The sequence below is a fragment of the Eriocheir sinensis genome, chromosome 13 (genome assembly GCF_024679095.1).
Source record: "Eriocheir sinensis breed Jianghai 21 chromosome 13, ASM2467909v1, whole genome shotgun sequence".
Lineage (NCBI taxonomy): Eukaryota > Metazoa > Arthropoda > Malacostraca > Decapoda > Varunidae > Eriocheir > Eriocheir sinensis.
The window spans coordinates 3,553,016-3,568,587 of NC_066521.1; the positions used below are offsets into that span (position 1 = coordinate 3,553,016).

At 41.6% G+C, this 15,572-nt stretch overlaps 1 protein-coding gene across 3 annotated transcripts in view; it reads right to left on the reverse strand.

The window, feature by feature from the left end:
• LOC126997883 (nuclear pore complex protein Nup214-like) overlaps positions 1 to 15,572 on the reverse strand; it is a 109,533-nt gene that overhangs the window by 54,571 nt on the left and 39,390 nt on the right. For all 3 annotated transcript variants that reach the window (XM_050859101.1, XM_050859102.1, XM_050859100.1), the window contains exons 9-11: positions 14,739 to 15,006; positions 4,609 to 5,170; positions 725 to 915 (exon numbers count right to left, since the gene is read on the reverse strand). In XM_050859101.1, the coding sequence (XP_050715058.1) occupies positions 725 to 915; positions 4,609 to 5,170; positions 14,739 to 15,006 (1,021 nt within the window). The remainder of the gene's footprint in view (positions 1 to 724; positions 916 to 4,608; positions 5,171 to 14,738; positions 15,007 to 15,572) is intronic.

Here is a 15,572-nt window from a genome sequence, read left to right on the forward strand (position 1 = left end):
CCAGATCTTCAATCAACCCTAACTTCAGTGACTTTGATCAAGAGGAGCCCCGGGGGGCAGCATGGGCCAAGCAAAGAGTCACATATCATGACAGCCACTACAAGTAATATGAATAATAACTATAATATGACCAATGCCCACTGTGACAAACTGTGGAAACACAGGAGAGTCGAGGGGGGGTGAAGCCCCTCCATATCAAGGTTCATATATATTCATCTGTTTTTTAGTGATACTAAAGGGAGTTTGAGAGGCTTAAGGCAACAGCAAAAGTTTTACTGAAACGGCTAAGAGAGGATGACCAAGAGTCAGTTAGGAAGGCAAGAAAATCACCATGCCCCTTGCAGAACTGATACTGGCAATCAAACAGAAGGTCAGAAGTTGATTGATATTCAAAAATCTTTCTGTTAAGTATTGCTTCAAAAGCTTTAGAAAGACAAGAACACAAAGCTATAGGGCAGTAGTTTGAAGGATTAGAGCATTCACCCTTCTTAGGCACAGGCTGTATGTTGGCATACCTCAAGCAGAAAGGAAAGATAGGTATTGAAAGGCTGAGACAAAAGAGTTTAACCAGGCAGGGTGTCAGCATGGAAGCACAGTTTTTAGGGACAATAGGAAGCACTCCATTGGGTCCATAAGCCTTGCACTGGGCACACACACAGGGGTCTGTGACCTGGAAACAGTAATTATTCCATGGGAAATCAGAAAAGTACTTTGGTTCACTCACCGGGGATTTTTAATCTTCTTGTTGACCTGTGCCTCCGCCTCCTCGGCTAGAGTGAAGCCCTCAAGGACCTCTGAGTGAAGCTGGCCCACTTCCCCCTTCAGCTCCGATGTGGTGGAGTTCATCTGGTCCACCCATTCTGCAGCCTCGCCCAGGGAACACCTCAGCATGCCCATCTCCTCTTGCTCACCAATCTGGAGACATGATTTAAGGTGTCTGATGATACTGAAGTGATGGTAATGATATGACCCCCAAATTACTACTGAATATTTACAAAGTAAGTTTCTTAAAATCTCTTGGAAGTATTTTGACAAAATGTGGGACAATTCATAACTTGATAACTCAATATATGCCCCATGTGAAAAGTTCACATCAATATGTACTTTATATTTATAACTCAGCATATATATTAATGCTAACTATAAAACCATACAATAAGTAAACCCATAAATAAATTATATAATAAGTAGACTCCATAAGTAAACCATAGGATAAGTAGTAAGTAAAAAGCTGTAGTAAAACTAGTAATTGTGAATACATGCAGTGGAAATGAGTTATATAAGAGGTGCATGTGTGTGTCAGGATGGGATGGAGAAAGTAATGAAAGCGTGTATGAGTGGTTTGGTATGGGTGTGACAGCGAAGGGAGTGGAGTTTAGAGTGGTGGAGTGGGTGAAGCGTGGTGCGCTGAGATGGTTTGGACACGTGATGAGAATGGGGGAAATGAATTCGTGAAGAGAGTGTATGAGGGAAGGATTGAAGGAGGGGATGTCAGGGGAAGACTACCTGTGAAGTGGATCAATAGGGTGAGTGAGTATTGGAGTGAAAGAGTTGGAAGTAGCAGGACTGAGTGTGCGGAGAGGGAGTGCCAGAACAGGGAGATGGAGACACTTCTGCCGCGGCCACCCCCTGGAGGGAAGTTCCCACAGGAGAGCAGGGCGTTGGAGATATAGATAGATAGATAGACACTAGTAATCCACACAGTATATACCAATGGTAGAATGAGGTTTAATCATACACTTCCTTTACCAAGGCTTAGTCTTTGCCCTGTGAAGCTAGTAAGCAATTAGGAGTCTGGAGAATAAGGAGTGGCAATGATGTCAGGGAGTGTGTACCTGTGTGTACATATGTGTGTGTGTGTGTGTGTGTATTTACCTAATTGTGAAATACAGGAATAGAGCCGTACTAGGCTTGTGCTGTCCCGTCTCCATAACGCTTATTATCCAGTTTGGCTTTGAATTCATGAATCGTTTTTGCACACACAGTCTCCTCGTCAAGTCCGTTCCATGTTGTTATGCTTCTGTATGGAAAACTGTATTTCTTGATGTCTCTCCTACAGTCACTCTTCTTCAATTTCTTACCATTGCCTCTTGTCACACTTCTGTCATGTACCACTAGGTCTTCCCTGTCCAATTTCTCCAATCCCTCGTGTATCCTGTACAATGCTATTAGGTCCCCTCTCTCTCTCTTGTGTGTGTGTGTGTGTGTGTGTGTGTGTGTGTGTGTGTGTGTGTTATTTACCTATTTGTATTTACCTATTTATAGTCAGTCCTGTCACCCAATCTATGTTCGTCCAACTTTTCCTTCATTATATAGAGTTACAGACACTGCCCGCTTCAACAATGTCTGCGTATTTACTTAGTTGTATTTACTTAGCTGTAGTTTTACAGGGCCTGGGCTTATGCTCGTGCGGTCCAGTCTCCATATCTGTATCTGTCCAGTTTTCTCTTAAAGTTAAGCACACTCTTCACCGATACTACATCTTCACTTAGTCTGTTCCAAACCTCTATGTTTCTTTGCGGGAAGCTATATTTCTTTATGTCTCTCAAGCATCTTCCTTTTCTCAATTTTTTACTGTGTCCTCGTGTGTTGCTGGTGTTTCTTCCTTCTCGTAGTAGTAATTCCTCATTGTCTACTTCTTCCATTTTATTCCATAATTTATAAATTTGTATTAGGTCTCCCCTTTCTCTTCTTTGTTCCAGTGTTGGCAGGTCCATTTCCTTTAACCTTTCTTCATATGTCAATCCCTCCAGTTCTGGAACCATTTTCATTGCCATCCTTTGTATTCTTTCTAGTTTTTTTATATTTCTTCTTATGGGGAGACCACACCGCCTCTGCATATTCCAATTTTGGTCTAATCATAGTGGTTATTAACTTTTTCATCATATCTTTATCCATGTAGTGGAATGCTAATTCTATAATTATTACCATTTTATACGTATCACCGAATATCCTATTAACATGACTCTCAGGCTGTTGATTATCTTGTATTGTCACTCCCAGATCTCTCTCTTCTTGAACTTTCTTTAATATTTTTCCATCTCCCATTATATATGTCCATTTTGGTCTCCCTTCACTCTTTCCCATTTCCATTACATGACATTTCTTTACATTGAATTCCATCTCCCATTTCATACTCCATTCCCAAATCTTGCTCAGGTCATCTTGTAGAATTTCAGTCTTTACTGTTTCTTATATGTCTTTGCAGTTTTGCATCATCTGCAAACAGGCTCATATAGGTAACTGTTTACTCCCTCTGGCATATCATTTACATATACCAGGAAAAGAACTGGTGCCAATACCGATCCTTGAGGCACTCCACTATCTACAATTCTCCATTCCGATTTCATGTCCTTTCCCGCTGTTCTCATCTCTCTTCCCCTTAAGTAGCTTTTCATCCAGTTCATCATTTTCCCTTTCAATCCTCCTTTATTCTCCAGCTTCCATAGTAGTCTTGTATGTGGAACTTTGCTGAATGCCTTCAAGTCCAAGTTAATGCAATCAACCCATCCGTCCCTCTCCTGTACAATGTCTGTCACTCTTGAGTAAAAGCTCAGTAAGTTTGTTACACATTAGTGCCCTTTTCTAAAGCCACATTGTTAACTTGTGATTAAATTATGCTCTTCTAGGAATCTCGTCCATTGTTTCTTTATCACTTTCTCACATAGTTTACATACTACGCTGGTCAATGATACAGGTCTGTAGTTCAGGGGTTCTTCCTTTTTCCACTTTTGTATATGGGGACCACTTCAGCCCTCCGCCACTCCTTTGGTGCTTTACCAGTTGTTATTGAGCATTTTATGATATCATATACCAGTCCAACCAGCTGATTTCTGCATTCTTTCAATATATAACCTGAGACTCCATCCGGTCCTGCTGCTTTCCTCTCTTCCAGCTCCCCCATCATTTTATATATCTCCTCTTTAGTTACTATGACTTGTTCCATATGAACATTTATCTTGTTATCTTGTGGTTCATTGAATTGTGATTCTTTTGTAAAAACTTGCTGGAACCTTTTGTTTAGTAGCTCAGTCATGTCTTTAGGATCTTTGATCATCACATTCCCATCACTCAGTCTTTCTATTGTTTCCCTTGGTTTGATTTTTCCATTTATGAATCTATAAAACAGTTTAGGTTCTTCCTTGCACTTTTCGACAATATCCTTTTCTTATCCTTTCTCTTCTTCTCTCCTTATTTCTCGTATTCATTTTTCGCTATCTTAAAATCTTCTTTATTCCTTTGGGTTTTATTTCTTTTCAATCTCTTCCACGGTTTGTCTCTTTTTTTTCTTTTGCCCTTGCACATCTTGCATTAAACCAATCCTTTTTTTCCTTTTTCTTTGGGTTTATATTCTGGCACAAATTTCATAACTCCTGATTTATAAGCCTCCATAAAAATATCATACTTTTCTTGCACCTCTCTTGTTCTCTTTAACTCTTCCCAGTCTAGCTCTCCATAGAATTTCCTGAGATTTTCCATGTCTGCCTTCCTATAGTTTAACCTGTTTCTTTTATATGATTCATCCCCTTCACTTCCTTCCTCCTCTGTTTCCAACTCTATTGTGTGTGTGTGTGTGTGTGTGTGTGATGTTTAGCCCCTATCACATACCTGGTTGGGTAGGTCTCCCATGCTCTTATGGTCCTCTAGTTCTCTCTCAAAGTCAACTCTGGCAGCTTCAATGGTGGAGAGAAGTGTCTCATCCAACTCCGCCACCACAGCCTGAGGGGGTCTGGCGGGAGGACCCACACTCAGAGGCTTCGTGTCTGTTGCCTTGGGAGTCACGGCAGTTATGATGACAGGTGGTGGCTTGGTGTCAACCTTTGCAGCAGGATTGACTGACATTGCTGGAGTGCTTGGTTGAGGTAATGGACAGTTAGGAAACTTGAAGTCCTGTGATGTGGTAATGATCTGTGGTGGCTTAAAAGGTGTAGCTGGGAATGCTGGGGTAGTTTTGGTACCTTCATTCTGTCCTTGAACATTAAAGAAAGAAGTAGATGCTGCTGGTTCACTCTTGGGGAATAGACTTGTAGTTACTGATGATGACTGAGTTTGAGGTGGCTTGAAATTAGCACTCAGAGTCTGCAGCGGTGAGGCTGAGAAGGGAGAGGACGCCTGTGCTGGAGGGTTGAAACTAAAGGTGTCCGCCTTTTGTTGTGATGCTGGCGATGGGCTGTAAAGACACAGGTTAGCTACAGCATCAAACAGAAAATAAATGAATGAAACTTTGTCTAATTACATGATATTATTCATCAAAATAAATAGCTAGACTCCCCTTATTTTACTGCATACGTAGTTGGTAACCTTTGAGAAGTCAGGCCTTAGTGTACATGTAACATCATTTATAGTCTGTTTCATTTCATCTGTCCACCAACAGAGCGGGAATTTTGATGGATGTGGCACCTGCGCATTTCTAGTTCGTGAATACGTGAAAATCAACTGTTGTGATAGACATTCAAGCTTATTTTTCAATAATATATTTGATGTTTTTATGTATACAAGAAATAACTCAGTCGTTTGCATCGATAATCTAAGACACAGGCACACGAAAAGACAAGCTTGAATTAAATAACATAGTCACATCATGCTCGAATGATCTATGATTATTCAAATTCATTGACTGACAGCTCATTTCAGGTATATCAAAAGACATCTGGCTCTGCAAGTGCAAATAAAGGTTATCTTAATAATTTACTGCATGTAAGTAACAACTAATAGTCAAAGTAACATGAAATAGTAAATATTAACTGTTGAATGTGATGCTGGGCTATCAAGAATATTAGGCTACCCATGTTATTTATATACATGCAACACATCAAATTTCTTTATGTATAGACACTTGCAGAGTCAGATGTCACTTAATGTACCTGAATGAGATGAAAAATGGGTATCTAAAAGGCAATAAATCGTTCGAGTATGATCAGACTATACTATTTGATATACACGTTCTTTCGTGTGCTTGTATGGTATATTATTGATGCAAATTGGGTTGTTTATGGTTGATTGAGGATTTGAGTTTCTTTTCTATACACAAACATTCAAATATATCACTGAAAATATAAAGTTAATCTTCACGCAATTACAAACTAACAATGCGCAGGTGCCACATCTGCGTTTGCGAGTGGACAGACGGAATGAAACGGACTATGGTGAGAAAACAGTGAGATAGATTTACACCAATATCATAATGGCTTCATTTTATTTATTTATTTATTGAAAGAGAGAGAGAGAGAGAGAGAGAGAGAGAGAGAGAGAGAGAGAGAGAATTACATAGAAAATCAGACCACACAGACCCCATGGTCCAGACTAGGTGGTCTGTCCTTAAACCTAAGTGAATCTACACTAATCAGATGGCTCCAAAACGTTGCTTTTCTACTTTAGTTAATATTAAGTTCAAGGAAGTGTCGGTCGAACTTGTTTTTAAAGGAATCAATCGTGTTACACTGGACCACTGAAGGTGGGAGCTTATTCCATTCTTGCACTACAACGTTGGTGAAGAAAAATTTGGTGCAGTCTGAATTCACTTGTCCACATTTGAGTTTTATGCCATTGTTCCTCGTTTGCAAAGTTCATCGATCATAAACAATTTTGTTCTGTCTACATTCGTGAAACCATTAAGTATTTTAAAACATTCGATCAGTTTTCCTTGGAGGCGACGTTTCTCAAGAGAGAACATGTTAAGGGTGGAAAGCCTTTCTTCATAGGATTTGTTGCGCAAGGAAGGGATCATTTTTGTTGCCCGACGCTGAACACCTTCTAATTTAGCAATGTCCTTTGCATGGTGGGGAAGACCAAAACTGTACCGCATATTCCAAGTGGGGTCTGACTAAACTGTTGTAGAGCAGAAGTACTACAGCTTTATTCTTGAATAAAAAGTTTATTTTAATGAAGCCCAACATTCTGTTCGCTTTATTTGCTGCATTGATGCATTGATGTGAGAATTTGAGGTTTGACGCGATTTTGACCCCCAGGTCCTTAACGCACTGAATGCTTGTGAGTTTAACGCCACGCATTTCGTAGTTGAACTTCTTATTTCTTGTTCCAACTTGAAGGACCTGGCACTTGTCTACGTTAAAGGGCATCTCCCATCTATCCGACCAAGCTGAAATTTTGTGCAAATCCTCTTGGAATTGGAATCCTCTTCATCAGTGAGAATCGAGTTACCAATCTTTGTGTCGTCTACAAATTTACTAATGCAATTATTGAGTCCAACATCCACGTCGTTGATGTAAATAATGAAGAGCACTGGGCCAAGGACCGAGCCCTGAGGGACGCCACTAGTGACCGGCGCCCACTCTGAGTTAAATCCGTCAATCACCACTCTTTGTTGTCTGTTGCTCAACCAATTAGCGATCCATTGGTTTACTTGACCGTCAATACCTATTTGCTTTAATTTATAAAGTAATTTATGATGTGGGACTTTATCAAACGCTTTCTGGAAATCAAGATAGACTACGTCCAATGATTTGGTTACGTCATAAACTGAGAAGAGGTCGTTATAAAAGGTCAATAGGTTTGATAGGCAGAATCTTTTGTTACGGAAGCCATGTTGTGAATCCCCAATCAATGAGTGGCTTTCGAGGTAATTCACCATTTTGCTCTAATTATGCTCTCAAGTAGCTTACCTACAATTGAAGTTAGACTAATGGGTCAGTAGTTATCTGGTATTTTTTTGTCTCCTTTCTTAAAAATCGGTGTCACGTTAGCCTTTTTCCAATCCGAAGGGACGATGCCTTGTTGCAAGGACATATTGAATACGGTTGTGAGGGAGGAGACTATTTCGCTCTTTGTTTCTTTAAGCAGTATAGGATATACTTTATCGGGTCCGGGACTTTTATTTGTTTTAAGTGAATGGAGAACTTTAAGGACTTCATCGGTTGTTATTCCAAAATTAGGCAATGCATGCTCGAGATTTACATTAGTACTGGTGTTGGTGGTAGTGGGAGGAAGACTGTTAGTATTAAACACCGAGGAAAAGTAATTGTTTAAGAGGTTTGCAATGTGTTGGCTGTCAGTCACTAGTGCACCGTCGCTGTTTGTTAAAGGTCCAATTCCACTTTTGATCGCCTTTCTGTTGTTTATGTAACTGAAGAAAGATTTCGGACTATTTTTACAGTTTGCTGCAATATTTTCTTCATATCTACGCTTTGCCTGACATACTAATCTTTTTACTCGTCGCCTGGCATATCATTATAAAGTCTAATGTTTTTGGGCGTGCTTTGTTCTTTCTTTAACCTGTAAGACAATTTTTTCTCCTTGACTGAGCGTTTAATTTCGCTATTAAACCAAAAGAGAGAGAGAGAGAGAGAGAGAGAGAGAGATATAAACTAACAACAAATAGGTAATACATCTCTTAAACACCCAGAATTCACAGAGGGCTCAAGCTACCAAGGGCTGCAATCTTCATGCATTTCACTGAACAGGCTTTTCTGCTCCATCCTACAATGTATTCTCCTTCACAGCAAGTCATTTATAAATTTTCCAGAGTGAAATGAAAGTGTCTGTAATGAAAGTGTGTATGAGCGCTATGGAATGTGTCACGTGGGTGAAGGGAGGAAGTGTGGAGTGGTTTTACATAGATTTACATAGAAAATCAGACCACACAGACCCCATGGTCCAGACTTGGTGGTCTGTCCTTAAACCTAAGTGGAAGAAGTGAAGCGATAAACTTTAAAGTGGTTTGGCCACATGGAGCGAATGGAGGAGAATAAGATGACCAGGAGGGTGTAGGTGAGTGAGATAGAGGGAGGGAACGTTAGAGGATGACCTCCAGTGAAATGGAGAGATAGGGTGCAGGAGTATGTCAGGGAGAGGGGTGAAAGATCCTTGAGAAACTTTGAGCAGGCAAGGAGGGAGTGTCTGGATAGAGAATGATGGAAACTCTTCTACCATGGCCATCCCCTGGTGGGAGCTCCTAGGAGCAGGCGTCGATGAAATGATGATGATGATGAAATAAAAATGGATGGTTGTGAGACAAATGAAAGCCAGAGTGGGAGAGCTTGGTCCAAGGGTGAAAGTGAGAGAGGTAAGGAAGAGTTATTGGTGGCAGGCCAGTTTGCAGATGATACAGGTAACTCTCGATTTACGTGAGTTTGGTTTACACATTTTTTAAATAACGCGGGGTCCAAAATCCAAATAAATGTTTAATTTACACGTTTTTTCACTTATACGTGATATTTTACGGAGTGGCCACCAGATGTCTCACGCAACTGGACTCACATGGCGCCGCGGCCACACAGCTGAGCTCAGTTCTTGAACAACAATACAGTATCCACGATGCCATGCTACTCAACAATAGGGGTGGGCTGGTACCAGTACCAGTACCAGTACTAACGGTACCAGCTATACGGTACGGTACCGGTACCAGACTGCTCGGTACTGGTACCAATACTATCCAGTCGCTCATGGTGTCCCTCTTTTCTTCCTCACACGAGTGAGGCTGAGACTGAGTGCCTGAGTGGATATCTCGGTGATATGGATATATTCTCTCTCTCTCTCTCTCTCTCCACTGAATGAAGTGAATATTTATTTTTCGATAGAAACCTACCTCTTGTTTGATTTACATTGTTTTTGATTTACGCGACCTCTTCAAGAACACAATACACGCATAAATCCAGAGTTACCTGTACAGTGTTGTTGGCAGAGAATGAGGGGATGCTGCAGAGGATTGTGGATGAGCTTGGCAGGGTGTGTTAGAGGAGAAAGCTGAGAGTGAATGCTGGAAAGAGTAAGATTATGGTATTTGAGAGGGCGAGAGAACAGGTCATTGATTTTGCAAAGCCGTACAGAGTTAGAGCAAAGGGTACAACGAAGTGTTGGATAGGGTTAGGGGAGGAGAGAATGGAGGGGGTGACTGAGTTTGAATCTTTAGGGACAGTTTTATGTAAGCATGGCAGTATGGAAGGTGAGGTGAGGGAAAGAGCAGTGAAGGGCAGACAGGTAGTAGGTGCATTGGGGAGAGTTATGAAAGGAAGAAGTGTGAGCATGGAGGTAAAGAGGGGAATAAGGAATAGTATTATCCTGCCAACTCTGTCTTATGCATCAGACATGGACATGGAATGCAGCACAGCAAATGAAAATATGTGCAGTGGAAATGAGTTATATAAGAGGTGCATGTGTGTGTCAGGATGGGATGGACAAAGTAATGAAAGCGTGTATGAGCGGTTTGGTATGAGTGTGACAGTGAAAGGAGTGGAGTGTGGAGTGGTGGAGTAGGTGAAGCGTGGTGCACTGAGATGGTTTGGACACGTGACGAGAATGGGGGAATGAATTTGTGAAGAGAGTGTATGAGGGAAGGACTGAGGGAGGGGATGTCAGGGGAAGACTACCTGTGAAGTGGATCAATAGGGTGAGTGAGTATTGGAGTGAAAGAGTTGGAAGTAGCAGGACTGAGTGTGCTGAGAGGGAGTGCCAGAACAGGGAGAGATGGAGACACTTCTGCTGCCGCGGCCCCCCCCTGGAGGGATGTAGATAGAAATGAATAGATAGAAAGATAGATAGATAGAAATGAATTTTTAAGGTGCACTTGTGTATATCTTATCCTCATGTAATTACTTCTTGACAGTGTATTTTCATTTTTGTTTCTCTGCGTTCTCTTCATTCATTTCCATGCTTTCCCTTCCCTCTTTTGTTCTTCTGCACTTCCCAGTACACCGTTCCTCTTTTCCTTTATCTCTCTCCCTTCATACAGTCGTACATATGCTGCAACACCTTATTTATTTATTTATTTATTTTTTTTTTACACCAAAGGAGGCAGCTCAAGGGCACACAAAAAAAACAATAAAAAAAAAAGCCCACTAATCGCTGCTCCCATAAAAGAATCAGAAGAGGTGGCCAAAAGCAAGGTCAGATTCGGGAGGAGAGGTTTCCTGATACCTATACGTACCTATGTCTTTGGGAAAAGTCATAATTGCTCCGTACATCTGTTAGTTTTTCTACTCACTCCAGTTTGTTTCACTGAGGAGTCTTTCTAGATCTTTAAAATTCATGACCTGCTCCCTTTTCTATTCCCAACATCAATGATTGCTTTTTCCCAAGGGGCAAGAGTGTCTTATTCCTTTATTCAAGTCTATCCCTTTGGTGAATATAGGGTCTAGTCTTGATGATTTGTCTCGTCCTCTGATTCTTGTTGCTTCCTCCACCCACCACTTCATCCTGTTGTTCAGTGTCATCCTCAATACTCTACTAACCCAAGTATTCTCCTCTCCCTCACACTCGAACGTCTCCCTTTTCCCTTCCCTTCAATTAAAGTCTCCCACTAATGTTACCTTGTTGCTTTTCTTTATGTTTTCCTCTCCAAGCTTTCCAGGTGTTGTTAAATGTTTCTTTGTGCTCTTTACTCATCCAGTAATTTGGCTAGGTGAGGGGCATGGGGGGGGAGATAAGCTGTGACTATTTTCATCAATTCTGTGTTTTTACTTGATATCTGCATGCTTAAGACTTTAGCTTTTCCCTTCCCTTCAATTAAAGTCTCCCACTAATGTTACCTTGTTGCTTTTCTTTATGTTTTCTTCCTCTCTTTCAGGTGTTGTTTTTTTTTTTTTTTTTTGTTTTTTTACTCATCCAGTAGTGGTAAGTAGGGGCATGGGGGGGGAGATAAGCTGTGACTATTTTCATCAATTCTGTGTTTTTACCTGATATCTGCATGCTTAAGACTTTAGCTTTTCTCTTTTATCTTTTCATAAGTTTCAGCCCTCTTACCTTTCCTGTCCTCTCTCCATATTGTATATTTTTCTTCAATCTTACTTGTCTTCTGTTAATTTAGTTATAAAAAGGCACACAATATCTGTTTGTTTCCTTCTGAGGTAGTTTTCCAATTCTAATTTCCTTGGCAATATCCCATCTATGTGGCAGTGGCCAGGTAAGGTAGCGAGGTGTGTTATGTTTATGCATTGGTGTTCTGCGATCAACTGACTGAATATAAATAAAACGTTGATTTCATTCTGCTGAATTCTATCTACATTGACTTATAAATGTTCATGTCACTAAAAGCCTATAAAAAGTGTCTTTGTTTCTTGAATGTTGAGCATGTTTGCATGGTTTTACAATGGGAGCAGGATGGACTAGGCAGCTCTAGGTTATAGTGCACAGCCAAAAACTATGCAATCTGCAGTAGCAACAACTTTCATTCAGAGAATTCCAGTTTCATTATTGTCAAGTGTTCGTCATCCTCGGAGGGCCTTTGCTTAAGTTCAAACCTATCCACACCTTTACATGTCAATGAATGTATACTTAGCATTATGGGCTTCTCTCAGCAAAACATAAATTAATGCCATTGAAAATAAAGCTTCCTATCAACATTAAATCAATATAATATCACTTTTTGGGAACCATTTGCAACCATTTGAGTCATTTAAATGCTATCCAAACAGCAGATGGTTGCCTCTTGTCAGACATGGACAAGCAGAACCCTCGTTGGGCTGAGTACTTTGAGCAGTTCTACATGGCAGACCCTTCAAGCAGGCAGCTTCCAGGTAATGGCTTGCAAATGGTGGATACTATTCTACCCATCAACAAAAGACCACCCACTCTTGATGAGATTAGAGAGGCTGTGGCAAGGTTGAGTGTTGGAAGGGCACTTGGTACCTGTAACATCAGTATGGAGCTGCCCTAAGCTGGAGGTGAGGCCATGATCCACAGATTGCTTGCAGTCTTGACTACCATATGGCAATCTAGTCCTATTCTTCTTGACTGAAAGAGGGGGCAGGTTGTCCCTATTTGGAAAGGGAGAGGGGATTGCTAGGAGTGCAACAACTACCGTGGTATGACACTGCTCAGTGTGCCAGGCAAGGTGCTTGCCCATCTATTGCTGATGTGGATTTGCAATCAGCTCCAGAGACCTGAGCAGTCTAGGTACACACATGGTAAGTTGACAACTGACAGTATGCCAGCGCTTCATGTACTGGCGGAATGCCTATGCGAGTTTTGACAGGGGATGCTTGTAGCCTATGTCAATCTCAAGAAGCCGTTTGATTCAGTGCATCATGAGGCACTCTGGGATCTTCTACAACTGCATGGAATTCCTTCAAAGACTGGTCTACTGACTGGCCTGTACTCTGAAACTGAAAGTGCTGTGAGGGGGGGGGGGGCATGTCCAGCTTCTTTCCCATGAACATGGATCGTTGGTCTATGACTGGCCTGCGCTCTGGGACTGAGAGTGCTGTGGTGTGGGGGGTTTCACATCCAGCTTCTTTCTTGTGAGGGCAGGAAAGAGCCAGGCCTGTGTCCAGATTACTTTTTAACACTTGTATGGACTGGATACTAGGCAGATTTGTAGGCAGAGTTGTAGACCAGTTAAGGTGGAGAATCTGTTGGCAATACCAGGGTCATTAACCTTGTTTATGCCGTAATGCAGTAATCCTTGTGGAGTCGCTGGAGGTTCTGGTGATGGCTCTCGAGGCACTGAACGAGGAATCGAAGCCCTTTGGACTCAAGGTCTCCTGGGCCATGACCAAGGTACAGGTGTTTGGAGGCTTGTTAGATGAAACAGTAAAGTCTGTTCATGTGTGTGGCATGGACATTGATGCCATGGAAAATTTCACATATCTTGGTACCATACTGCAGAACAACGGTGGGTCTTTTCAAGAAGTCTTACAGCGAATTGGCATAGCCTAGAGTGTTCTGGACTTCCTCAGCACAAGGACATGGCACTGTTGATACCTGTGCAAGAGGACAAAGATCCAGATCTTCAAATAGCTTGTGCTTTCTGTCTTACTCTATGGCTGTGAGATATGGACACTGAAGAGCAACTTGAAGTGGCAGACTGATGCCTTTGATAATAAATGCCTATACAGAATCCAAGTGTATTGCTGGAATGACTGTGTGTCAAGCTGGCAATTACTCCTTGAAACTGATTCAAGGCCTATTACCTACATAATCTGTGAACATTAACTCAGGCATGCTACGTAGAAGCTGACCCTGCTCACTGGGTTGTTTCTGTAACTGGAAACCGTAAGTGGAGGAGGCCAAGGGGATGCCCACAGAGTTTGTGGTTGGAGCAAGTCGATAGATCCTGCCATGAAGAACTTGAGATGGCAACATTGCCTGCGTGGGAACTTGCCCAAGGAAGCTCCAGGTTTGGTGTCAGGGTGGGTGCAGCGATGTGCCCCCCAGAGCATGTCCCTATTGATTGATTAATTGATTGATTTGCACCTTGATTCATCATCCTACTGAATCAAGAAGTAAAAATTATGGGCAGGAAAGATCATCTATTCCACATTTATCACACTATTCAGGTTATTACCACAAGCCTTTCTATCTGATACAACTAGAATATAACTAATGTCAAATGAGACCACACAACTCTCTAGATGTGGGATGTGGAATCTGGTTCATGCACTCTCTTCTTTTCCTTCTCATTGATTGTTTTTTTCTTACACATTTTTTCCTTATATCATCCAATCTTCAAGGTTGTTCCTGCCTAGTTTACATGTCAACTGTAAAATTTTGAAAAAATTTACCACTGCTGTCATCATCATCATTTCATCGATGCCTGCTCCTAGGAGCTCCCACCAGGGGATGGCCACGGCAGAAGAGAGAAGGGACCACTGCTGTCCCCTCCATAATGACAACATGCATTGCATCCTCAGTACTATTTCCTCCATCCACTTACCACATCTTTCTTGTATGCCATTCACAACCAGTTATGTCTTTTTCTCTACAAACATTTCTTAGAATGTTATCTTTTTCTGCTAAGTAAGTTCCACAAGGATTCTAGCACTCAAACATGTTCCCTCTCTCACCTTGGTGCCATGGGTGTTTGTGCTGCAGGCAGAGCAGTCTGGGGTACTGAGAAGGTGCTGGGTGCTGAGGAGGGTGCAGTCTTATTCATGGGATAGCTGGCAAGCCTTCCAAACTGTTGGGGTGTACGGAGTCCAGTGGCTGGAAGGCTCTCCGGGAGTTTGGTCAAAGCTTCAGCACCAGGCCTCTCATTAACTATGTGGAAAAGATTCAGTTCTCCCCCCGTGGACAAGGTGTAGAGGACTGGGCATGGGCCGGAAACTTTGTTGTCTGAAATGATCAATTTATGGCAATGAGAAAATAATAATTTGTGAAACCTCAAAGCTGAGTTTACAACTGAGAATTTTTTTATAATTAGAGGAAATTAAAAAATATAGTAGTCTTAGTAGTCAATGATATAGTGAAGCCACATACAATACTAGAACAAGGGAATTAAATTTCCAAACATAATCAAATGCACAAGATATGAATACAAAATAACCATTCCACTCAAGCAAAATTATATCTATGAGAAATTCCGATGTATGTATGAATGCACTCAGACTGCAGGTTTCAGCAATTTCAGCGGCTGCCTGCAAGTCTGCTTGAGCAAAGAATGGGCAAGCACCTTGCCTGCCACATTGATGAGGGAGAGAGGCTGTTGGAATTTTGTAAGCCATGGCTTAAGGATACTGAATACTCATTTCAAGGACAGGGAAAAGCAAATTACACACAAAAGTGGTGGAGCAGACACATAGTTGGATTTGGTGCTGATGAGGAAATCACCAAATGTGAGTCATGGAGTGTAAGGCTATAAATGGAGAGGCTTGTTTGACACAGCACCAGATGGTATGAGT